Source organism: Saccostrea echinata, unplaced genomic scaffold (genome assembly GCF_033153115.1).
Source record: "Saccostrea echinata isolate AGI-Se365-2 ecotype Australia unplaced genomic scaffold, CSIRO_AGI_Sech_v1 ptg000002l, whole genome shotgun sequence".
Taxonomy (NCBI): domain Eukaryota; kingdom Metazoa; phylum Mollusca; class Bivalvia; order Ostreida; family Ostreidae; genus Saccostrea; species Saccostrea echinata.
The window spans coordinates 22,497,075-22,522,766 of NW_026889751.1; the positions used below are offsets into that span (position 1 = coordinate 22,497,075).

Below are 25,692 nucleotides of genomic sequence, written 5' to 3' on the forward strand. Positions count from 1 at the left end.
CTTATCTTATGTTGATCATAATTCAAAATATCTTATTATTGAAACATGAAATCATATTGCAGTTAGATGACAGTTCCAGCAACAAACTTGAATTCCATTCAAATTGCCACATTTGAAAGAACCGCCTCTAGCTGACAAAGACGAAGGCACTTTTTTGTACGTAAATATCATTGCTTTAATAATATTATTGTGTTATAGTTATGAACAAGCAACAACTTTAATTCTTTTCATAATGCAAATGGGAAAAGTTCTTATGATTTTAGGATTTAATTAAAAAATGTTCTTTTATATTTTCGTCATTTAAAGATCTGAAGTAGACGGATGACTTAAACACTGTTGTCTCCATGTTCACAGGTTCTGCTTTACTGAAAAGATCGAGCGACTTGTTGAATTCTTTCCGAGGACAGACTTCTTGTGAAGTTTTTGTGTGCGATTCCATTTACATAATAGCTAGATCCGCCGCTCTGTGGAACCTACACATATACATGTATATACATGCTTTTTGCGGGATCGTAATTGATCTAGGCCTGGTTATTCTTTTTATGGGAAGGATTTGTGTGATTCTGTTGTTTTTAAATTCAGTGAATGGATTTTTATTCTTTAAAAATACCTGTTGGGTTAAAACAAAATAACTCAGAACTTGCATTGGAAATGGAACTAAAATGTGTATTGCATATTGCATAAGGGTTTGTATTAAAATTTGTAAGAAAAAAATGAATTCATTCAGTTGTCATTTATTCTTTGAGAGTTATAATTAAGATGAAATGTATTAAAAGCGCTCTTAAAATCGTACAAAATGATGTTCTCATGTCATTATTGAAAACGTCTATTGACATTTCAGGAAAGAGATGCCATTGCGACATTTGGGTAAAATGTTTTAAAAACGTTTAAAAAACCATACAGAATCACGTGATTAAAACATTTTTGGAAAATGTTTTTGTAACATTTTAATTAAATGTTCTGATAACATTTGCTAAAATATTTTGCTGAAATGTTTTAAAAACGTTTAAAAAACCATACAAAATCACGTGATTAAAACATTTTTGAAAATGTTTTTGTAACATTTTAATTAAATGTTCTGATAACATTTGCTAAAATATTTTGCTGAAATGTTTTAAAAACGTTTAAAAAAAACCATACAAAATCACGTGATTAAAACATTTTTGAAAATGTTTTTGTAACATTTTAATTAAATGTTTTAAAAACATTTTTAAAATGTTTTTGTGCTAGCTGGGATCTGGGATCACGGCTCTCAGACACGACCGTGAAGAACGTGCCCCAGTCCTTCAGAGTCTCGATGGTAATGTTATCTAAGGAGGTTCTCAAAATGGGGATAACCCAATCCCAAAGGGCATTCACCTAGCAAAAACATTCCAGAAACAAAAAACTGAAATGCAGATTAACTCAGTACTAAAGTTTGCTGATGCACATACAGTGTATAGTCTTCTGCATAGTACTTAAATTATTCAATTTTTTCTGCACACCCTGATATTTACATCTGTACACATCTGTACACATAATTTATGACTTGAAAGAGGACGCAATGTTCTACCTTCTCATAAGGCCAGTGTTTGGAGCCACGTATGACCCCCGCTAAAATCTCCATGCCACACCTCTGTTTACTCTCGTGGTGCTCGTGGCTCCTGTCCGAAAGAAGCTCCACAATGTGGGATCTGAAGTGGGGGAGGAACGTGTCACCGTAATTCCTAAACAGACCCTGAAACAAATCACAAAACAAAAACAATTTAAAGGATCAAAAGAATTTTTTGAAATGAAAATTCAATTGTACAGCCATCTTCAGAAGCTTGCAAAGATGTTATAAAGCATGTTCACACTCTTTAACAATTAACATTTAATTACTGTAAACCAACTATTATTTGCATCATCTTTAATTCGCGATTCGTCAATTTGAAATCAATCCACGATGATTAATTTTTGTGACTGAGGAAATATTCTCTATAAATACAAAGCAAAATAAATGGTTTGCGGCGATCAATATTTGCGACTTAAAGTAGGTCGCGAAACTCACGGATATTTCTTGCACGCGAATAAAAGTTGGTTTACAGTATTTTCTTCTTTATTGTTTGGTACATATATGTGATTAATGGATGTGACTTTTCACCTTTTAAAACACACACACACACACACACACAAAACCAAAAAAAAGAATTTGTCAAAGTGCTAGACCTACCTTGAATAAGGTTAGATGTTTGTTCCTGAATTTATCTCTTCCTTTATGCTCCTCTAAACTAAGCACTTCTATAAACTTTTTCACAAATTCTGAGTCACTCAATTTCACATAAATAGGTTTTTCTATATCTAATAGTTCTGATTCTACACGATCTAATTTTGGCTGCTCCGAATACTGGGCATAAATTTTCACTTCTCTGCAACAGATTTAAAGTAAACAGACATAATTCATATCATTCAATTAATACCCAATAGTCAAAATGATACTAAAAGAGTGTTTCTACAGTTCGATCTTTGGACTAAAAAAATTAATTTTATAAAAAATATGAATTAATAAAAACCCTAAACTTGATTAAGGTATATTCCATATATTTGGATAGAGACTGGAACATGGTATAATTAACCTTGGAATTCAAAAGAGGAATAATTTAATGATCATGATCAATTAATTATTATCAACTAACTTAAAAATTACTTAATGTTGTGATTAAAATAATACTTTGGCCAGCAGTAGTATCCCCAGTGACTTTTGTCCACGAATTCCATGGTCTCCCATTTCTCTTGATTGTCCGGAAGGTGGCTGGAGTCATACATGATCCAATCATTATCCGGACGATTCCCAGGGAGGAAGGTCCCAGCGGGAGGGGGTGGGGCACTCCTGTAGGGGTCCACCACCACCTTCTTATGTTTCCTTTTCTGTTGCTTTAGAATGGCTGATACTGAGGCTGTTGACAGCTGAAGATAAAATAAAAACCATAACATGTCTACAGGAGAAACTTCTGTTGTAGTCTTAAAGGGAGAGAATTCAACTAGTGACCCTGTTTTTGATTTTTTTTTTTTTTTTTTTTTTTTTTTTTTTTTTTTTTTTTTTGACGTGTAATCATTTTTTTTTTTATTAGATCCAATACTTGATAATTATTGCCCCTTACCCATGAATATACAACCTCAACAAATATTGATTGTAAAGTTTATCATTACCTATGGAATTATGACTCAACAAAATCTTACATTTTTACTCCTTGAAAGTTAACTCTCACAAATCAAAAAAAAAAAAATCAACAAAATACATGTATATTAGTGTACCTTTCTGATGTACGAGGGTTGTTCGAAAAGTTCGTGGACTAGCGCCATAAAATTAAAACCGCTTAAAATACATCAATGAATTTTTTAACGTTTAATTAGCATCATCTTTTTTATTTATATAATAAACTATACATCATTACTTTTATTTTTTAATAATTTGTTGATGTTTTTAAAAGCAATGGTATGTCCAGGCGGCGCAACCTCGAAAATTATGTTTTTTCTACATAAGCGTAACTGAAAAAAAACTCTTTTTTGGATATGAACATTTGTCATTCAAAAATCCCGTTAATTCACTCATATGGTATGACACAATTGTACCGTGAAATTTGCAATTTTTACCACATTCTGTAAGTTCTATGAAATTTTATCTTAACTTTTATATGAAATGTCCAAACAATTATGGGGTTGTAATGACGTCAGAAAGGGGGATAGGTTTCTTTTTCGCACATTCTATAAAGTTTCAACCTCTGGAAAAACTGGCATAGACCTAGAAAATATTTAAATGGGCTACTGAAAAATAAAATGCATTCAGAGTACTTGTTTTTAAACGCTGAAAAAGATTAGAGAGACGAGAGATGTAAAAGTTAATGTCGATTTGTAGTAAGGGTGTTCAAAGTTTGTCACGTCGAAAAGTGACGTTGATCATGTGTGATAGATATTAAACTCCGTCCAGCAAATATGCTGTTATAATCAAGTGAGGATCTTTCGGATCTATTTACAATATTTTATGCATTGAAATCAGCTGTTTATGACATTGTAAAATCATATAAACAAGAAGGGTTTAAATCTTTACTTAACTCCAAGGAAACTCATCATGATAAGTGTATGAGGTAGAGAATGCGAACATTGAAAAACAATGACGTCATGAAACTAAATGGCGACAGCGCCGGGTGATTATATAATGTCTTTATTATTTAATGATAATTTGGTAAATATTCAAGGTATCAAGCTAAAATTTTCAACATTTCCTCAACTTTTGTTGTTTTATGTTCATTAAAAATTTTGCAAGCATAGACTACATAGTATTAATTTTATCGCAGCAGTCCACGAACTTTTCGAACAACCCTCGTATAAGGAGTCGTGTATGAGGTTGGACACAAAAAGGTCCACAGCTAGTGAAGGTGTGGGTACATCATGTCGCAGTAGGAGCGTTAGCAGTTCTACAGCATACTGACTGAACTTCCACATCCTGATGTCATAGAAATTGGAAAATAACTAAATATTATTTTACATATTGACTAATGTTCATCAAAAAGCAGAAAAAAATACGGAAAAAGAGAAGTAAATTTGTATAGTTTTTTTTTAATTAAGATAACATTGAACTTTTTTAAAAAAAAATCTCAATTTACCTAAAGAGAAAAAAAGATAAAATCCAACACATATACTTACAATGATACACCTTTCACTAATACCACAAGGTCTTCTACAATTTTTACACACATCCTGTAGGAAAATGTCTTCTTAAAAGCATATTCTTTAAATCCATTATAATTATAACATCATTACATAACCTTTTAAAGTTTTTCTAGATGAACCTGTACATGGTACTTCTGTGCATTTACCTTTAAATCAAAAAACATAACATTCAAGATTGGTTTAGCATTTTCATCCAGGTAAAGTATTTTTTTTTCTAATGACTTACAGATGCTGTATAACTTTAGACAGAAAAGGTAAACAAAAAATGCCATGAACTAAGGTACAAAAACGTGGCTATATGTCTCTGGTTTTGGAACTTTTTGACATGAGCGATGTGAAGTCCAAAATTTACATGTTCATGTAATTATTTCATATCATGCTAAAGGGAAATTATTTCTGTTGTTTGATTTTATGCAACTGTAGAATCACAAATTTTTGTGGGGATAAAATTTCATTGATTAATCAAAAATTAATAAAAAAAAAGTGTTCGTGGGAATTAAATTTCGTTGTTTCGAAAGTAACCCTATTCAATTTATAGTCATATCTAAATTTCGTGTGGGATTTGACTTTGTTAAATGACAACGAAATTTAATCCCAACGAATATTTCTGTTTTTACAGTATTTTACATTCCTTAGACTATTTCAGTCTGATCTTTGGGTTACGTCCTCTGTAAGGCTCCTTCTTTCTATCCTACATTTATTAAGTGAAAAACCTACAGAGTTCTATTGGAAGTCCTTGTATTATTTGAAAATTAATTTTTGATTTCCAAAAAATGTTACATTAATTACCATCTATGTGTGAAACAACTCAACAGAATGCATTTGAAGAATTATCAAGTGTCCGTAACACGATGATATTCAAATAGATATATAGACCTGTTTACCCATATCGTTGTCTCTCAGTATTTTTTTTATTAGATTTGTCAGTGAGATTTGGCATTTGCCCGTAAGATTTCACTTCCATCGATTTCACATATATTTCTAGAGATCAACTACATTTCTGATTACCAAAACATGGGTTAACAACAAAGAAAAGCATCATACCTTGCTTTCTTTCGTTTTTTTTTTTTTTTTTTGTTTTTTTTTTTTTGGTCGTTTTTAAAACTTCAGAGTTTTAGCAACCCGACATCACTGAAGTGTTTAAAATCTTTCTCTTTTTTGATTAAGAAGCGTCAAACTGAGACAGGTCATTACAAAAACTAACTGTTAAAATCCAAACGAACGGACTTCTTATTTCCGTAATTTCAACAAAGCAAAACGTGAGACGTATTTTGGACTCAAAATCCGTACAAAATACGGCGAAATCGTAAGAGTAAACAGGTCTGGATATATAGACTTCTTAAACATTAAAATACAAATCTTCAGAAAGTATCTGCACCACTCTTTCATCTTTTAATTTTACAATGTGTATGATGATGTAAGTAAGGATATTTCAAAATATGATCGAATTCTGTTTGAATCATGTTGTTCTTGCAAAGTAACAACCACACTTCATGAAAGCATAATTTTTATTCAAATCCATTTTTTTCATAAATGAAAGCATGAGAAGGATTCTCATCATTATGGTAAAAGAATTTTTTAATGATATAATTGTAAACTAATTGTATCACATCAGGGATAGCTTAAATGAAAACCCATGGATTATTACACAATTCACAGTCCACTTTAATACAGGTACATGAAATGTGATGTTCAATATTTGGGATATTTTAGCCTCTCTACCTTTTTATCGCTACACTAACCAACATCTGGTCTCACTACATATATGTACATTTGTATATCTGTTTATTCAAAATTTATTAAGAAAACTTTACCAAGTTGTTAAGTCTTTTTTTACACTTTTAAACGTGCATTCTGATACAATGAAATAATACATTGAATAATTAAATGCAATGTTTCATACAACTAAATTTAATTTACCCTCATGCAGGATGAAAATTACACACGACTGTACTAGAATTTACAGTTATACACCCTGAAGTTAATTAAAATACACATGTTTACTATAAGAATTATTTTAATACACTTTCTCTTATAGTATATTGTACAAAAAGTTAATGCCTTTCATCAAATGACTTATGACTTTGGCACTGCATCCTTGACTGCATGTACACATTAATTTCTAAAGGTTTAGTCTTATAAAATCATACTATTTCTGAAAATACATGTAACTTTTACATAACATTTCAGTTGCTTCAGGTAGTATCAATCACTCAATAGTTGGCTACATTTAACGGTATGTGGGGAACCTTTATGGTAAAACATTAAGATTTTAAACAATGTACACAAAAAATCTCCCTTTGTTAGCAATCTTGAAAACATTATCTAAGTTATTTCCCATAAACCAACAAGACATGCACTAATATTCAAGCTTTGTCCATAAAACTGATCGCACTTCATATGTTTACTTGATTACCTTAATAGAATGCAAATAAATATTTCAATCATGACATACATGTATATTAAAATATGAAAAAACGTCTTATACATAACTGAAATACTTGAACTAAATGGGAAGAGGAATTGTAAAATCAGCATTGTACATGTCCCTTAATATGAAGAAATCTGTGAATTGGGATGAGATGGCGCTGTTCACTTTTGGGACCCTATTAGTGGGGAGATAACTCCGGTCTGCTCTGCCATGGCTGAACTGTTCATGGATATAGGTCCTTACACCTTGATATTTAATTTTTCTAGAACGATGATCCATCATCAAGCATAGTAAGTAGGGGACACTAGAATATCAGTTAATATGACAAGTTGATCGTCTGTAAACATTTGTTTATGATCGTGCCAATTGTCGTGGTGTGTTCTACGGAAGTTTGAAAGGGTTTTCTTCACCGTCATCTGAAAAACACCAATTTTTAACAGAGCAATTCATTATTCATCAATGACAATAATACCACAATAATAATCAGAACTGTGTCTATTGTTTATTTTATGAAATATCAGGATTCCTGTTCAGATCAGTAAGCTACTGGTGTGCAAATATTGCTTTTCATTAATTATACATGTAAAGCGAGACCATATACTGGGTGCATGTTTTTACTGAACCTTGAACTGGATGAAGTAAGTTTCTAATGACCCTTGATTTGAATGAAGTTTCTACTGACCTTATTCATGAATATTTCTAAGGTACTTACCAGAAATAATTGAAGCAAATGTAAGGTTCTATTTAACTGAACTGGTTCAAATAAGTGTGAGGTTGCAGTGACTAGAATTGTCTAATGAGATTGGATGAAATGAGTTTGTTCTATTGGCCAGAATTTGTTGAGGTGAGTGCTAGTTTCTACTGACTTGAATTTGTTGCATGTAAGTTGTGAGAGATGAGTGTACTGACTTGAATTGGTTGAGTGTAAGTTTTGACTTTAATTTCTTGATATGAGTGTTAGGATCTACTGACCTGAATTGGTTGAGTGTAAGTTTAGACCTGAATTTGTTTACATGAATGTAAAGTTCTACTGACCTGAATTGGTTGAGGATCATTGACATGGTTACTCAGGTCCATTAGGATCTCTGGCATGAACTCGGGTACATTGTAAGGATAAGCTTCCACTAGAGCACTAAGACCCAGAACACCAGCGTGACGCTTTATTAGGGCCTCCAGAGGCATCGAGTCAGCTAACTTACGCTTCTTTACCTTGTTCTTACTGAGGACCTCAAAGTGTTCCTGTTTATATTAAGTAAAGTTGAACTGGATGTACATATGCTTTATGTTTTGCATGGTAATTTTGTTTTATTCTGAGGATTTTCAGGAGAAAATAAATTACAATTCAGAGTTAAATTCTCAACTCTAGTCAAAAAGAAAAACAATTTAAAATTATATAAATATTAAGTGGTCATTTATAATAATATTGACTGAGGACTTCACATTTTAAAATCTAAGGTATCCAATTACAAGATAAATAGCAATTTAATATATGTAGAACAAGAAATTACCAGCATGCCTTTGTCCATGTCTAGAAATCCACAGTGTACTAATCCACTCAATGTTATGGCTGCCATCTCCCTCACCTTCAATACATTACTATGTACTAGTACATGTCTATTAATGCTGCATTGATGTTCAAATACCAAAGGTTTTTTGCAATTTAAACTAAAAAAATTTAAACAAAAAAATCATACATAATACAATGTACGATTTCAATTTTCCTGTTTGTTGACACACCTAGTAAGAGTTAACATTTGAGATTCTGGACCCTATTCTCAATGAATTCTATTGCTAGTCTAGTGACAAATTAAGTGGAATTGGTTAATTAATGTAGGATGAGCTCAACTTGATTAAGTATGTGTTTCTGACCTGCTACATATTCACTTGGCTAATAAAGATGGGATAACTGGAATTACTGCTCTATATGAGAAGTAAAATTCTAGATTGAGGATCATGTCCTCATATCAATTCACAGAGTTTTTATTAAAATATCTAAGAGCATATCTGAGATTTTAAGAACTTACAACAAGAGACCCATAGGCCACAATGCTCGTCTGAGACACTTTGGCCCTTGTTGTTCTGAATCAGATATTTTCCCAGTATACATTATCAGTTATCCAGGTTCTGCCTTCGGCCTTAGGGTGTATGAAATACAACACAGGGTATATAGAGGATATTCAATGTTTTGTAGATGAATATGGAATTTATTTCACGAGTGGGACAGGATTTTTTGATATTTTCACGAGTGCGAAGCACGAGTGAAAATATCAAAAAATCCTGTCTCACGAGTGAAATAAATTCCATATTCATCTACAAAACATTGAATTTTCTGTTTATTACATTTTCTTTGATTTTCCCTTTGCTTCCGTCTTTTCTTAACACTGTCATAGGCTTGACGTCATAGTTGAGCGGTTGAGACGTCACAGCTTAGCAGTTCTGGGATTAAAACCATTACATACATGGCTTTTAGCAACATATTTGAGCAGAAAATTGCAGTTTTAGCTCTATCAAGATCGTTAGTTACTATCTCTATCTTATGCCCAAATAATTGGAATTTTCCTAAGTCCAAGGGGCATAACTCTGTCAAAAATTGCTCGATCATACTCAAAACAGAACTTGACCTAGATATTCTTATGATAAATCTGGATACCAAATTTCATTAAGTATGTGTAACCTCTGCAATGAAAGTGAACAGAAACTGTAAAAGGACCGACAGACAGACTGACCGACAGCAACAAAGCATGACGCCCTCCTTCTTTGAAGAGGGGCATTAAAAGCAATAATCAATTCAGCATTGAAAAGTTTTACATGGAAGGGGGCAGCAAACTAAAATTTAACACTTTGAGGATGCTTCCATATCAATATCAGTAATGGCTTTGCTGTTCTTGAGCAGAAGATTTTTTCCTATATATTCCTTTGTAAAAAAAAATTTGATCTCCCCGTTGTGGCCCCTCCCTACCCCTTGGGGTAATGATTTAAACAAACTTGAAGCTACACTACGTGAGGATGCTTCCATGTTGATATTAATCATGGTACTGCTCTTTTTGAGAAGATTTTTCAATTTTTTCCCTACATTTTCCTTTTGTAAAAACTTTGATCCCCCATTGTGGCCCCATTCTACCCCCAGGGGTAATGATTTAAACAAAGTTGAATCTACACTACCTGAGAATGCTTCCATATTAATATGTCTAATCATGGATTTTCTGATCTTGAGAAGAGATTTTTAAAGATTTTTCCATATAATCCTATGCAAAACTTAGATACCCCATTGTAGACCCATCCTACCCCCGGGGGTCATGATTTTGAACAAAACTGAATCTACACTACCTAAAGATGCTTCTATATTGATATGACTAATCATAGCTCTGCTGTTTTGGAGAATAAGATATTTCAAGATTTTTTTCCTATATATATGTAAAACTTCAATCCCTCATTGTGACCCCAACCTACCCTGATTGTCATCATTTGAACAAATTTGAATCTACACTACTTGAGGATGCTTCCATATCAATATGACTAAACATAGCTTTGTTGTTCTTGAGAAGAAGATTTTTAAAGTTTTTCCCTATATTTTCTATGTAAAACTTTGATCCCCCATTGTGACTGTGCCTTACCCCCAGGGGCCATCATTTGAACACTTGAATCTACACTACCTGATGATGCTTCCATTTCAATATGACTTATCATGGCTTTGCTGTTCTTGATCATGAGAAGAAGATTTTTAAAGTTTTTTCCTATATAATCATATATAAAACTTCAATGCCCCATTGTGACTCCACCCTACCCCCAGGGGTCATCATTTGAACAAACTGGAATCAACACTATGTAAAGAAGGTTTCCTATAAGTTTCAACTTTTTTGTCCAATGGTTCTTAAGAAGATTTTTAAAAGATACCACCAAATTTTCACTATTTCTGAATTATTTCCCGTTCAAAGAGAGCATTGCCCTTCATTTGAACAAACTTGAATTCCCTTCACCTAAGGATACTTTGTGGCAAGTTTGGTTGAAATTGGCCCAGTGGTTCTTGAAAAGAAGTCAAGAATGTGAAAGGTTTACAGACGGACGGACAGACAGACAGACAAAATGTAGTCAGCAAAGCTCACTTGAGCTTTCAGCTCAGGTGAGCTAAAATACTTTAAAATCCCCCTTTTAAAATTTTGAAAAAATTGCATAGGACTAACTCACATTTCAAACATTATTACTGACAAGAGCTAAAAATAATTGTAAAGAAATTGAATGGAATCAAAGTTATCAATCGCATATTAAGTATAGCTGCCTGCGTGATGCAGTGGTTAGAGCGTTTGCTCTAGAGTCGCGGAGTAAGGAGTTGATTCTTAAGTCGCAGGTTCGAATTCCACTGTGGGACGTGGAGACCGGTCCTTCGGATGAGACCGTATAAACCAAGTTCACGTGTCGCAGTAGGTGCGGGCATGAAAAAGATCCCTCACTGCTCAATAGCCCTGAGTGCTGAGTATAGGTCAAAATTTGTAGCTCTCCACCGCCAAGTGGTAGGTCTCCATATGAGTGAAAAATTCTCGAGAGGGATGTTAAACAATAAACAAACAAACATATAACGTATAAGAACAAATCTGAGTATTATGAGAATTCCAAGAAAGGTTTCAAAAGGCTTAAAAATAAGAATCATATTGTAAAACAAAAAATAAATGCCAACATCAAGTTTTTAAAGGTGTTACATAATATACATTTTATTTTTATTTTTCTTACAGTTTCAGGCTATTTATTTTGAATTCAGATTTGCACAAACATGGGCCCCCATGCCAGTGCCCAGGACATGAAGCTATGTGACCTGTGTGAGACCATCAAAAACCCATGAACAGAATAGGTATCTTAGTGTTGTCTACTATATTGACCGTAGAGGAGTAGTGTTTTGAAATATTGTTTACAAACAGACAAACAAATGGATGGATGACAGACACCTTACTATTGAATAAACTCTTCTGGTCTCTAACCAGTAGAGCTAAATATCACATGAACTATATAAAATGAATATAATTGTATTTCAAAGAGCAGTTGTTGAGGGTATTTAAATCACCTTCCAGACCAGGAAGTATAAACACCTGACAGGTAGATAACACAGGTGTGTCACATGATCAGAGTACATAGAGATAGACTGCACTTAGAAATCAATCAACAGAACGGCCACCATTACTGAAGTAAGGTAAAAAACTTCGAAGTTTTTCTGAGCATAAAAAACAATTCAGAAAGTCATTGAAAATTCAGTATCACAGGCTTTAACTATAGGGAACACAATTTCCTTCCCACAAAGATTCAATGAACCTTGTATATGTAATATGATGAATTGTCTATCTACATGTTTATTAGCAAAACTTGTTTATCTACATGTATTATCTGCCTAATGGCCTTTGGCAAACTGTGGTTTCTGGAGTCCATAAAAATGCATGTTGCCCTCAAACCCAATCGTTAAATGTATGATCATTTATGTTGAATTTTTATGCTTCAGTCATAATATCTAATGATGGACCCCCGTACCAGTGCCCAGGATGTGATGCGATGTGACCTGTGTGAGACCGCTGTGGTACAGATGCACTGTGATACATGTCTTGTCAACCTGTGTAAGGCCTGTGTGGGAGAACACATCTCAACAGGTGAATCAAAGGATCACATGGTCGTCAAATTTCAGGACAGACAATCCACTCCCCTCTACCCTACATGTACATTTCATAATAAAGATCGATGTGTAATGTACTGTAATCAGTGTGACATTCCTGTCTGTCTTGGCTGTCTTGCATCAAAACAACATTTAGGTCATGAATTATCTAAACTCTTACAAGTTCTGGATGAAAAGAAGGACATGATTCTAAAAGAAAGAAATGAATTAAATGATACAATTTATCCAACCTACCAGGACATTGTCTCTGATGTACAAAACAGAATGAGTCAGTTAGAAAAGGAATATGGGGATCTCTCAACAGCCATTACAAAACATGGAGAGGACTGGCACAGAGAAATTGATAAACTTGTCAAGAAACGTAAAGCTGAAGTTAATGAGATGAAAAACACACAGTTACAAACTCTACAGAAACATCTGGGTGAAATAAACAAGAAAATGTCTGACATCAAGGATGAAATCAATTCCATTGAAACTGCTATAGACACCAATGACTTGTCAAAACTATTTAGTGTCACATCCAATGTACACACACACAGAAATCTTCCACACAGAATTATACCATCTTTACCTAAATTCATTCCAGGAAAAATCCATGGAGAAGAACTTGATAAAATGTTTGGAGCCTTATCATCAAGTTCTTTAACATCAGATAAACATGGCTACAGCATGAAGACACGTCAGAAATCACCAGAAGCTGGATTCTCTCCTCCAGTCAAACAGCTGATTGATGAACCAAAGACTGTCACCACCATAAAAACTGAGTATAGCTATAATCTTTACAATGTGGTCTGTCTGAGTGATGAAGAAATCTGGACAAGTGGAGATGACAGCATCATGAAACTCTACAGAATCAATCAGGGATCACTACTCAAGTCAATTAGAACCAAGTCAGGGAAATGGCCATCTAACATAGCGGTGACAAAAAGTGGAGATTTAGTTTATACTGATTACAGAAATAGAACTGTGAACATTGTGAAGAATGAGAAGATAGAGGAGGTGATCAGACTACAGAACTGGAGACCTAATAGTGTCTGTAGTACCTCCTCTGGTGACCTCTTGGTTATCATGGACAGTGATAATAAAAAACAAACAAAAGTTGTCTGTTATTCTGGCTTCACAGAGAAACAAAGCATTCAGTTTGATGATAAAGGTAAACCTCTCTATTCACCTAGTTCTGGTTATCTAGGGTACATAACTGAGAACAAGAACCTGGATATCTGTGTGTCTGATGAGGGAACTAAAGCAGTAGTGGTGGTCAATCAGGCCGGGAAACTGAGATTCAGGTACACTGGACATACTCCTGCTCCAAACAATGAACCATTCAATCCACTAGGAATCACCACAGACAGTCAGAGTCACATCCTTACAGCTGATCGTAACAATCACTGTGTCCACATCATAGATCAGGATGGACAGTTCCTCCGTTACATAGACTGTGGACTGAGTCTACCCTGGGGACTGTGTACAGATACAAATGACAATCTGTTTGTTGCTCAATTGTTAAACAAACAAGTGAAGAAAATCAAATATCTGCAGTGAAATCTATGACCATTAAAATATAGTAAAACAAGACAATGATTTATCTTATATAACTTACATTGACATTGCTCATTTCAACAATAATATTGTACTATTTCAGTTAAAAGCTGAATGAAATGGTAATCACCTTCAAGGATTTAGCAATAAAACAATCAACAAACAGTGAATAATTAGAAATTTTCAGGGTCTAAGTGCTATATTCTTTCATGGAAATGGGTCAATCAATAAGAAAACTATATTTCATGCCTGTAATCAATGAAAAGAGACAAATCAAAGATCAGGACATTAGAGGAAAAAGTACAGAAAAAAGTGAATTAGAAATTTTAAAAGTCTAAGGTTCATAACTTTTGTAAAAACAAGTCAATCACCAAGAAGCTCAAAATTGTTCTGAAAGCCATCAATATGAATAGACACAAACAACAAGAGGCCCATGGGCCACATTGCTCACCTGAGCACTTTAGTTAGGAAAAAGCAGAAATCAGTTCAGTATTAAAAAGTTTACGAGGAGGGGACTTGAATTCACACTATCTCAGGATGCTACTTTCTTAATATTACTAATCATGACTTTGCTGTTCTTGGGCAGAAGAATATTTTCCTATGTAAAACTCTGATCGCTCATTGTAGCCCCACCCTAAATTTGAACAAATTTGAATCTACACTACCTGAGGATGCTTCTATAATAATATGACTTATCATGGCTTTGCTGTTCTTGAGCAGATTTTTTTCAAGATGATCCCTATATCATGTATATATTCTTATGTAAAACTTTAACCCTGTGTATAATGACTTAGCTGTTCTTGAGAAGATTTTTAAAGATAATTTCTATATATTCCTATGTAAACCTTTGACCCACTGTTGTGGCATTGCCCTACCCCTGGGGGTCATGATTTGAACAAACTTGAATCTACACTACCCAAAGATACTTCTGTATTAATATGACTAATAATGGCTTAGCTTTTCTTGAGAAGAAAATTTTTAAAGATATTTTCATTATATTCCTATGTAAAATTTCGACCCTCTCTTGTGGCTGCACACTACCCACGGGGATTATGATATGAACAAACTTGAACCTAGCGTATGTAATAAAGCTCGTCTGTTCTTAAGATCTAAAAATATTTTTTCATCTTTATACACATTAGAAATAATAAAACCGCACCTCAGGCAATAATATCTATCTATGTTTGAACATTTTCAATGTTCCCTTAAGCTACATGCATTATACAGTCAAACCTCAGTATCTTAAACTTAAAGATACATACCACAAACAAATTTTCTTATCTCCCACACAGAAGAATTACACTGGTATTTTTTCCAATATTTCTTTCAAAAGAAATGTTATCAAGAAACTTTTATCGAGTAAAATGTTAAAACACACTCTTGAAAATGTCCCCAGAAACTTTGCTGTAAGAAAACTTCATAAATTTCTAAAACAAAAAAAATATATTGAGATGTACAATAGCATTTTGCACTTTTCTCCAAATTTTGTGGCTTGGCCAAACATTAAGCTATTTAAACAAACAAATATCACTTCTGAAGTGAGAGAGGCAGATATATATTTTAGCTAAGATATTTGAATTTTGGAAGAAAAAATTTTGTCTGTGTTATTTATCCTTAAAAGGAGAAAGAAAAAAAAACTTCGAAATATAGAGGTTGAAAAACATAGAAAAAAAAGAAGTTGGACATTTAACTCACTTTAACATACCTACTGTATTCGAGATATTGGTGTTTGAGATACTGAAGTTTAACTGTATATCTATTAGCTACTTGAGAAGAACAGTAGTCACTGAACATCCCTCTACTTGGTCATCATAGATGAAGTACAGTATAGAATTCTCCCCCCCCCCCCCCCATCTGGCTTGTGATTGAATATACATTATACCTCTACTTAGTCATCACAGATGAGGTGCAGTATAAAGTTCTCTCCCCTGCCCCAATCTGGTTTGTTTTTGTATATATATTCTACCTCTACTTGGTCATCATAAATGAGATGTAGTACAGTAAAACAAACTCATAACAAACACGCTTGTAATGAATTGATGCTTACAGCAAATGATTTTTACTTCCCAAGACTTTAAAATATATTGTACACTTAATGGATGAAAAAAATTATATTTATAACAAACCAAAATTGTCCATCCTTGGCATTTCGTTACAAGCGGGTTTAACTGCATTAAGCTCTGACCCCTCCCCTCCCCCTTTCCCCTTTTATTTGTTTTTGTATATATCCTCCCTCTACTTGGTCATCACAGATGAGATGCAGGATAAAGTTCTGGATTTCCTTTTTGTACTTTGTCTGGATCATGGTAAAAAGATTACAGAACACCATGACCTGGATGTAACCAAGGATTGCGACACAGGAATGCTAAGACTTTAGTCCCATCACCTACAGAAATCAAAAAAATGTTTAGGAATATAGCTTCCATTATTCTAATAAATTTGGAATTTGAGGTCCTTGCAGCTTCATCATATTCTTCAAACTCTTCTCCATTCAACAATATGTCTTCTTATCATGGAGAGATCCTGACTACTTTGACAAGAGTTTTGCAATGAAGGAACTTAAAATATGGATTCTACATTTTTTTTGTATCTGAAAAGTTCCTTTAATTGTAGATGTACTTATTTAGACCTGTGTCTGTTGGACTCACCTCTCTAATGGTCTCCAGACACGCAGTGACATTGTTCTCCTGAATTAGAGCCTGAGAGAAGCTGGCCAAGGCCATAGAACAGTCAGTCTTCAGCTCCTCATCCTTAGTCTCACTCTCTAATGTACAAATCTGAGGGAAAAATCAACCATACAGAATCTCAACATCAAAGTGTCTATTTCAGATGTAACTAGAGGTTCTGTGAGCTACCTCACAAATGATTCCCCCTCAGCTAAGAAAACATTAAATTTTTGTTGTACTGCACGCAGAGATATATTGTGGTATAGTAATGAACACATAAAATTTTGGGTAGGCATATAACTAAAGGTCAAGATCATGAAACACCCTCAGGTCATAAGCAATCTTTGTGTGAAGTGGAAACTCCCAACATCCAAACATTATTCTCCATAAGAAAGATATGGACCAGACATGAATTATGTACTTTTTCTGTCAGTAACCTTGAACTTGCACAAATGACCTTGAGTCAAGGTCATGACACACCCTCAGGTCATAAGCAATCTTTGTGTAAAAGGGGAACTCATCAACTTTATCCATAAGAAAGATATGGATCGGACACGAATTATGAACTTCTTTCAGTGACCTTGAACTTGCCCAAACGACTTTGGGTCAAGGTCATGACACCCTCAGGTCATGAACAATCTTTGTGTGTAGAAGTAGATTCTAATGTTTCTCCGTAAGAAAGATATGGACCGGACATAAATTATGCACTTTTTCTTTCAGTGACCTTGAACTTGCCCAAATGCCCTTGGGTCAAGGTCATGTCACACCCTTTGGTATGAACAATCTTTGTGAGAAGAGTAGATTCTAATGTTCCTCAGTAAGAAAGATATGGACTGGACATGTTTGCACAGCTAGACAGACAGCTAGACAGACGGACAGGAAGAAAGATGGATGGACAGGAAGAAAGATGGACGGACGGACAGACAGACAAAGTGATTCCTGTATACCCCCCCAAACTTCGTTTACGGGGGGTATAAAAATGTTTTTCTAGATATTTTTCATCACACTGGTTAAATTGTTGAAAATATTTACCAGTTTAAGAGATAGACTTGCACATTCAGCATACTTACAACTGGAAGAAAAAGGAAAAGCTCTGGTGTAGTTGAGGTAAACATTCTACCTAGACCATATCCACTTCAACACTGCAATAAGAAAGAGATAAATTATCAGAATTTAATGGTTATGTTTCACAAGTGAGTTCATCATCATTGTTGTATTATTTCCTGACGTGTGTGAGCCTCCTCACCTGTTTTACACAGCCTTATTGTTGTCTTCCTCTCTTCATCTTCATCATCTTCCACTTCCATCTTCTCTAAGGATGAAAACGTCTCTCTGTGGTTCTCCTCCTCTGTTAAAATTCAAATACATCATAAAGACTTTTAACACCTCCTTGTAATAGCTCAAATAAAGACAAGAGGCCCATGGCCCACATCACTCACCTGAGAAACTTTGGCCATGCAGTTCTTTACCAGATTTCCCCCTTGTAATACCTATTGTGGCCCTGCCCTACCCCCGGGGGTCATGATTTGAACAATTTAGAATCTACACTACCCCTGGGTGCTTCCAAATAAGTTCCAGCTTTTCTGGTCCAGTGGTTCCTGAGAAGAAGATTTTTAAAGATTTTTCTTATATATTTCAATGTAAAACTTGGATTCCCTATTGCTGCCCCGCCCTACCCCCAGGAGTCATGATTTGAACAATTTAGAATCTACCCTACCCCAGGATGCTTCCACATAAGTTTCAGCTTTTCTGGTCCAGTGGTTCCTGAGAAGAAGATTTTTAAAGATTTTTCTTATATATTTCAATGTAAAACTTGGATTCCCTATTGCTGCCCCGCCCTACCCCCAGGAGTCATGATTTGAACAATTTAGAATCTACACTACCCCAGGATGCTTCCACATAAGTTTCCGCTTTTCTGGTCCAGTGGTTCCTGAGAAGAAGATTTTTAAAGATTTTTCTTATATATTTCAATGTAAAACTTGGATTCCCTATTGCTGCCCCGCCCTACCCCCAGGAGTCATGATTTGAACAATTTAGAATCTACCCTACCCCAGGATGCTTCCACATAAGTTTCAGCTTTTCTGGTCCAGTGGTTCCTGAGAAGAAGATTTTTAAAGATTTTTCTTATATATTTCAATGTAAAACTTGGATTCCCTATTGCTGCCCCGCCCTACCCCCAGGAGTCATGATTTGAACAATTTAGAATCTACCCTACCCCAGGATGCTTCCACATAAGTTTCAGCTTTTCTGGTCCAGTGGTTCCTGAGAAGAAGATTTTTAAAGATTTTACAAATATATTTCAATGTAAAACTTGGATTCCCTATTGTGGCCCCACCCTACTCCCGGGGATCATGATTTGAACAATTTAGAATCTACACTATCCCAAGATGTTTCCACATAAGTTTCAGCTTTTTTGGCCCAGTGGTTCTTGAGAAGAAGTTTTTTATTACCAAACTCTATTTGTCTTTTCTTGATTATCTCCCCTTGTAAGAGGACTTGGCCCTTTATTTTAATAATTTAAACTCCCCTTCACCCAAGGATATTCTGTACCAAATTTGGTTAAAATTGACCCAGTGGTTCATGAAAAGAAGTTGAAAATGTGGAAAGTTTAAAGACGGTAGGACGGACGACAGACAACGGGTGATCATAAAAGCTCACTTGAGCTTTCAGCTCAGGTGAGCTAAAAAGTTATCAAAAATATTAATGCAATCCATGATTGCAGTTTTTCAATCCTTAACATCTTTCACAAGCCAGGGTTTTCCTCCAATTTTAATGGAATTAAAACTCACCCTTTGAACTGCCATTATTCCCATTCTCTGATAGCACCAGGTCTTTGAGCGGTTCCAGTCGTGGAATCACCTTTTGGACAAAGTCCACTCTATGTGGAGATTTAGTGGAGGAACCCGCCGTGATGCTGTAGTCATACAGCATAATGTGGACAGCAGGCTGAAACAGAAGATTAAATGATGATAGTTTCCAAAAGAATTTTAAGATCATCTATCTTCTTTTCATAAATACAAAATTTTGCTTAATATTTCCACAAGAAATCTAAATTATAGTTCAAAAGCAAACCTTTTGCGGCGCAAAATTCATAGAAATGGCCTTTTAGCTTCACATAAAAAGGAATTATAGTCACTTCTACCAGAAAGAGTTATCTCTCTTATCAGACGATCAATGAACCCTAAGTGTTCCATCAAATATCTCACAAAACAAATAAGAGAAATTAAGACACATCGACAGTTTTCCTACTACACTGTACCTGTGTCCAAATTTCTGCACCAGGTACAGGTACTAACCTTCCAATTCTGTCTCTGACATTTTTGTTCTTGTTGGAGAGGTACGGCGTCAGGAATTCTAACAGACGATGGAGGAGTTCTGGTACTCTCCATTCCTGTTGTACTAAAGCATTCTGCACAGCAAAACGACGGCTACAAAACATAAAAGTAAATATCTGTCAGTTCTAGAATGTCATATGAAATGTTTGTGAAAATTGTATGGACATTACACATTATCACTCATCAACTCTCCAACTCTCTCTTGTGTAAAATTAACTGTAATATTCTAACAAGATTTCCTATTGGGAATTTTCTATACTATATTAAAACTCCTGTATAAGGAACTTTGGATGTAAGGAAATCTCAGTGATAAGAAAGTTATATCTTTTCCCCATCAGTCATAAAACTTTTTTTGTATGGATATAGAGAAATTAGGATACAGAAAACTAAAAGTTCATGTCCTCAAGGACTTTCTAATAAACAAGTTTTACTACTTTGTCAATTTTACCTGGAGTCCTCAAAAGAAGATGATCCCTCCCTGATTGGTTTATCCATAAGCATCTCAAAGAATCGATACAGTCTTCTGGGATCACGACTCTCAGACACGACGGTGAAGAATGTGCCCCAGTCCTTCAGTGTCTCACTGGTAATGTTATCTAAGGAGGTTCTCAAAATGGGGATAACCCAGTCCCAAAGTGCATTCACCTGTCAGAAACATTCAAGATGAAAGAGAATTTTGATATACAAATCATAAATCAAGTACTTACTTATAAGTTTTGGCTTTAGTTCATAAGCTCATAAACCTTTTCTACTGGGGTAAAATCATGATCAAACATTTACATGTGCAGTTGAACTTTGGTATCTTGAACACCAACATCAACAACATAGATATGTCAGAGCAAGTTAAAGGCCTCAAACACCTTTTTCATGTATTTCAACATCAATATCTTGATTTCTGTAATATCTTTTTTTCAGACCCATTAAGTTTGAGATAACAAGGTTTAACTGTACTCTAATCAATATTCAAATCCTCCTCCCAAACACTCTGATATTTTATTCCATATGTTTAATCATACACATAGGTTATGATTTAAAAGAGGACTCAAAATTTCCACCTCCTCGTAAAGCCAGTGTTTGGAGCCACGTATGACCCCCGCTAGGATCTCCATGCCACACCTCTGTTTACTCTCATGGTGCCCGTGGCTCCTGTCCGAAAGAAGCTCCACAATGTGGGATCTGAAGTGGGGTTGGAACGTGTCATCGTAATTCTTAAACAGACCCTGAAACAAAACACAAAAACAAAAACAATTTAAAGGATAAAAAGAATTTTTTGAAATGAAAATTCAATAATACAGTCATCTTCAGAAGCTTGCAAAGATGTTATACAGCATGTCCACGCTTCTTAACAATTAACATTTCATTTTTTTCTTCTTTATCGTGTGGTTCATGTACATGTTTGTATTTAATGGATGAAAATTTTCACCTTTTAACACACACACACACACAAAAATTGTCAAAGTGCTAGACCTACCTTGAATAAGGTTAGATGTTTGTTCCTGAATTTAGCTCTTCCTTTATGCTCCTCTAAACTTAGCACTTCTATGAACTTTTTCACAAACTCAGAGTCACTCAATTTCACATAGATTTTCCTATATCTAATAGTTCTGATTCTACACGATCTAATTTTGGCTGCTCCGAATACTGGGCATAAATTTTCATTTCTCTGCAACAGATTTAAAGTAAACAGACATAATTAATTTCATTTAATTAATATCCAATAGTCAAAATCATATTAAAAGAGTGTTATTACAGTTCGATCTTTGGACTAAAAAAATTGATTTTATAAAAAAATATAAATTGATAGAAACCACAAACTTGATTAAGGTATATTCCATATATTTGGATGGAGACTGGAACATGGTATAATTAACCTTGGAATTCAAAAGAGGAATAATTTAATGATCATGATCAACTAATTATTATCAACTGACTTAAAGATTACTTAATGTTGTGATTAAAATCATACTTTGGCCAGCAGTAGTATCCCCAGTGAGTTTTGTCCCCGAATTCCATTGCCTCCCATTTCTCCTGATTGTCCGGAAGCCGGCTGGAGTCGTACATGATCCAATCATTATCCGGACGATTCCCAGGGAGGAAGGTCCCAGTAGGAGGGGGGGGGACACTCCTGTAGGGGTCCACCACCACCTTCTTGTGTTTCTTTTTTTGTTGCTTTAGAATGGCTGATACTGAGGCTGTTGACAGCTGAAGATACAATAAAAACCATAACATGTAGGAGAAACTTCTGATATAGTCTTAAAGGGAGAGAATTCAGCCAATGATCTTGTTTATGAATTTCTCCGTCTTTGCTGTGTACTCATTTTTTCATTTGATCCAATACTTGATAATTTTGTGCCCCTTACCCATGAATATACAACCTCAACAAATATTGATCATAGGGTTTATCTTTCATGAAGAAATATTACCTAAGGAATTATGACTCAACAAAATCTTACCTGGTTAATCCATGAAAATTAACTCTAACAAGTCAAAAGAATTCAACAAAATATATGTACATGTATATCAGTGTACCTTTCTGATGTATAAGGAGTCGTGTATGAGGTTGGAGACAAAAAGCTCCACAGCTACAGGAGGTGTGGGTACATCATGTCGCAGTAGGAGTGTTAATAGTTCTACAGCGTACTGACTGAACTTCCACATCCTGATGTCAGAGAAATGGGGAAATAACTTAAGATTATTTTACATTTTGACTAATGTTCATCAAAAAGCAGAAAAAATATGGGAAAAGAGAAATAAATTTGTATAGTTTTTTTAATTAAGATGAACTTTTTAAAAAAAAATCTCAATTTACCTAAAAAAAAAAAGAAGATAAAATCCAACATATATACTTACAATGATACACCTTTCACTAATTCCACAAGGACTTCTACAATTTTTACACACATCCTGTAGGAAAAATGTCTTCCTAAAAGCATATTCTTTAAATCCATTATAACATCATTACATAACCGTTTAAAGTTTTTCTAGATGAACCTGTACATGGTACTTCTGTGTATTTACCATTAAATCAAAAAACATAACATTCAGGATTGGTTTAGCATTATCATCAAGGTAAAGTTTTTTTTTCTAATGACTTACAGATGCTGTATAACTTTAGACAGAAAAGGTGAACAAAAAATGCCATGTACTAAGGTACAAAAACGTGGCTTTGTCTCTGGTTTTGGAACTTTTTGGCATGAGCGATGTGAAGTCCAAAATTTACATGTTTATGTTCTTATTTCATATCATACTTAAGGGAAATTATTTCTGTTGTTTGATTTTATGCTACTGGAATCACAAATTTTTGTGGGGATAATATTTCGTTGATTAATCAAAAATTAATAAAAAAGTTTTCGTGGGAATTAAATTTCGTTGTTTCGAAAGTAACCCTATTCAATTTATAGTCATGTCTAAATTTCATGTGGGATTTAACTTTGTTAAATGACAACTAAATTAACGAAATTTAATCCCAACGAATATTTCTGCTTTTACAGTATTTAACATTCCTTAGACTATTTCAGTCTGATCTTTGGGTTACGTCCTCTGTCTATTTCAGTCTGATCTTTGGGTTACGTCCTCTGTAAGGCTCCTTCTTTCTTTCCTACATTTATTAAGTGAAAAACCTACAGAATTCTATTGGAAGTCCTTGTATTATTTGAAAATTAATTTTTGATTTCCAAAAAATGTTACATTCATTGCCATTTATGTGTGAAACAACTCAACAGAATGCATTTGAAGAATTATCAATCACGGAACCTAAGTGTCCGTAACACGACGATATTCAAATACATACATAGACTTCTTAAACATTTAAATACAAAATCTTCAGAAAGTGTCTGTACCACTCTTTCATATTTTAATTTTACAATGTATATGATGATGTGAGTAAGGATATTTCAAAATATGATCGAATACTGATTGAATCATGTTGTTCTTGCAAAGAAACAACTACACTTCATGAAAGCATAATTTTTATTCAAATCCATTTTTTTCCATAAATGAAAGCATGACAAGGATTCTCATCATTATGGTAAAATAATTTTTTAATGATATAATTGCAAACTAATTGTATCACATCAGGGATAGCTTAAATGAAAACCCCATGGATTATTACACAATTCACAGTCCACTTTAATATAGGTACATGAAATGTGATGTTCAATATTTGGGATATTTTAGCCTGTCTCTACCTTTTTATCGCTACACTAACCAACATCTGGTCTCACTACATATATGTATATCTGTTTATTCAAAATTTCCTAAGAAAACTTTACCAATTTGTTAAGTCTTTTTTGCACTTTTAAATGTGCATTCTGATACAATGAAATACTATATTGAATAATTAAATGCAATGTTTCATACAACTAAATTCATATTTACCCTCATGAAGGATGAAAATTACACACTACTGTACTAGAATTTACAGTTTTACACCCTAAAGTTAATTAAAATACACACGTTACTATAAGAATTATTTTAATACACTTTCTCTTATAGTATATTGTACATAAAGTTAATGCCTTTCATCAAATGACTTATGACTTTGGCACTGCATCCTTGACTGTACACATAAAATATTTCTAAACGTTTAGTCTTATAACATCATACTATTTCTGAAAATACATGTAACTTTTACATAACATTTCAGTTGCTTCAGGTAGTATCAATCAATCAATAGTTGGCTACATTTATGTGGGGAACCTTTATGGTAAAACACAGATTTTAAACAATGTACATAAAAAATCTCCCTTTGTCAGCAATCTTGAAAACATTATCTAAGTTATTTCCCATAAACCAACAAGACATGCACTAACATTCAAGCTTTGTCCATAAAACTTCATATGTTTACTTGATTACCTTAATAGAATGCAAATAAATATTTCAATCATGACATACATGTACATTAAAATATGAAAAACGTCTTATACATAACTGAAATACTTGAACTAAATGGGAAGAGGAATTGTAAAATCAGCATTGTACATGTCCCTTAATATGAAGAAATCTGTGAATTGGGATGAGATGGCACTGTTCACTTTTGGGACCCTATCAGTGGGGAGATAACTCCGGTCTGCTCTGCCATGGCTGAACTGTTCATGGATAGGTCCTTACACCTTGATATTTAAATTTTCTAGAACGATGATCCGTCATCAAGCATAGTAAGTAGGGGACACTAGAATATCAGTTAATATGACAAGCTGATCGTCTGTAAACATTTGTTTATGATCGTGCCAATTGTCGTGGTGTGTTCTACGGAAGTTTGATAGGGTTTTCTTCACCGTCATCTGAAAAACACCAACAGAGCAATTCATTATTCATCAATGACAATAATACCATAATAATAATTAGACCTGTGTCTATTGTTTATTTTATGAAAGAAGTGTG

General features: G+C 34.1%; 5 protein-coding genes across 5 annotated transcripts in view; 1 reads left to right on the top strand and 4 right to left on the bottom strand.

Annotated features, from left to right (window-relative positions):
* LOC133178152 (proteasome activator complex subunit 4A-like) overlaps window positions 1-21,666 on the bottom strand; it is a 40,994-nt gene extending 19,328 nt beyond the window's left edge. The window contains exons 1-5 of the mRNA XM_061312904.1: window positions 21,637-21,666; window positions 21,366-21,530; window positions 20,759-20,955; window positions 20,272-20,403; window positions 19,802-19,889 (exon numbers count right to left, since the gene is read on the bottom strand). Coding sequence (XP_061168888.1) covers window positions 19,802-19,889; window positions 20,272-20,403; window positions 20,759-20,955; window positions 21,366-21,530; window positions 21,637-21,666 — 612 coding nt within the window. The remainder of the gene's footprint in view (window positions 1-19,801; window positions 19,890-20,271; window positions 20,404-20,758; window positions 20,956-21,365; window positions 21,531-21,636) is intronic.
* On the bottom strand, window positions 7,358-13,091 carry LOC133174998 (proteasome activator complex subunit 4-like). The gene is made up of 4 exons (XM_061310096.1): window positions 13,005-13,091; window positions 8,629-8,703; window positions 8,156-8,359; window positions 7,358-7,536 (listed from the first exon to the last, which is right to left on the bottom strand). Exons 2-4 carry the CDS (start codon window positions 8,692-8,694, stop codon window positions 7,402-7,404), a joined length of 405 nt encoding a protein of 134 aa, XP_061166080.1. The 5' UTR covers window positions 8,695-8,703; window positions 13,005-13,091; the 3' UTR covers window positions 7,358-7,401.
* LOC133174840 (uncharacterized) lies at window positions 12,170-14,363 on the top strand. The gene is made up of 2 exons (XM_061309941.1): window positions 12,170-12,299; window positions 12,603-14,363. Exon 2 carries the CDS (start codon window positions 12,615-12,617, stop codon window positions 14,310-14,312), a length of 1,698 nt encoding a protein of 565 aa, XP_061165925.1. The 5' UTR covers window positions 12,170-12,299; window positions 12,603-12,614; the 3' UTR covers window positions 14,313-14,363.
* Window positions 21,667-21,788: 122 nt separating the features above from the next.
* On the bottom strand, window positions 21,789-22,968 carry LOC133178154 (proteasome activator complex subunit 4-like). The gene is made up of 3 exons (XM_061312905.1): window positions 22,840-22,968; window positions 22,277-22,512; window positions 21,789-21,973 (listed from the first exon to the last, which is right to left on the bottom strand). Exons 1-3 carry the CDS (start codon window positions 22,966-22,968, stop codon window positions 21,886-21,888), a joined length of 453 nt encoding a protein of 150 aa, XP_061168889.1. The 3' UTR covers window positions 21,789-21,885.
* A 1,293-nt stretch (window positions 22,969-24,261) lies between these two features.
* The window catches only part of LOC133174707 (proteasome activator complex subunit 4A-like), a 42,197-nt gene continuing 40,766 nt past the window's right edge, over window positions 24,262-25,692 (bottom strand). The window contains exon 44 of the mRNA XM_061309791.1: window positions 24,262-25,592. Within this exon, the coding sequence (XP_061165775.1) occupies window positions 25,458-25,592 (135 nt within the window). The 3' untranslated portion in view covers window positions 24,262-25,457. The remainder of the gene's footprint in view (window positions 25,593-25,692) is intronic.

What these genes read in the sequence shown, in the direction of transcription:
- LOC133174840 (XM_061309941.1), top strand. Translation starts at nt 12,615, where the DNA reads ATGATGGACCCCCGTACCAGTGCCCAGGATGTGATGCGATGTGACCTG.
- LOC133178154 (XM_061312905.1), bottom strand. Translation starts at nt 22,968, where the DNA reads ATGTGGAAGTTCAGTCAGTACGCTGTAGAACTATTAACACTCCTACTG. An exon ending in ACTCCTTATACATCAGAAAG is followed by an intron (nt 22,513 to 22,839) that starts GTACACTGATAT and finishes TTGTATCTTCAG; the next exon opens with CTGTCAACAGCCTCAGTATC. An exon ending in GGATACTACTGCTGGCCAAA is followed by an intron (nt 21,974 to 22,276) that starts GTATGATTTTAA and finishes AATCTGTTGCAG; the next exon opens with AGAAATGAAAATTTATGCCC.
- LOC133174998 (XM_061310096.1), bottom strand. Translation starts at nt 8,694, where the DNA reads ATGGCAGCCATAACATTGAGTGGATTAGTACACTGTGGATTTCTAGAC. An exon ending in ACATGGACAAAGGCATGCTG is followed by an intron (nt 8,360 to 8,628) that starts GTAATTTCTTGT and finishes TAATATAAACAG; the next exon opens with GAACACTTTGAGGTCCTCAG. An exon ending in ATGATCCTCAACCAATTCAG is followed by an intron (nt 7,537 to 8,155) that starts GTCAGTAGAACT and finishes GGTGTTTTTCAG; the next exon opens with ATGACGGTGAAGAAAACCCT.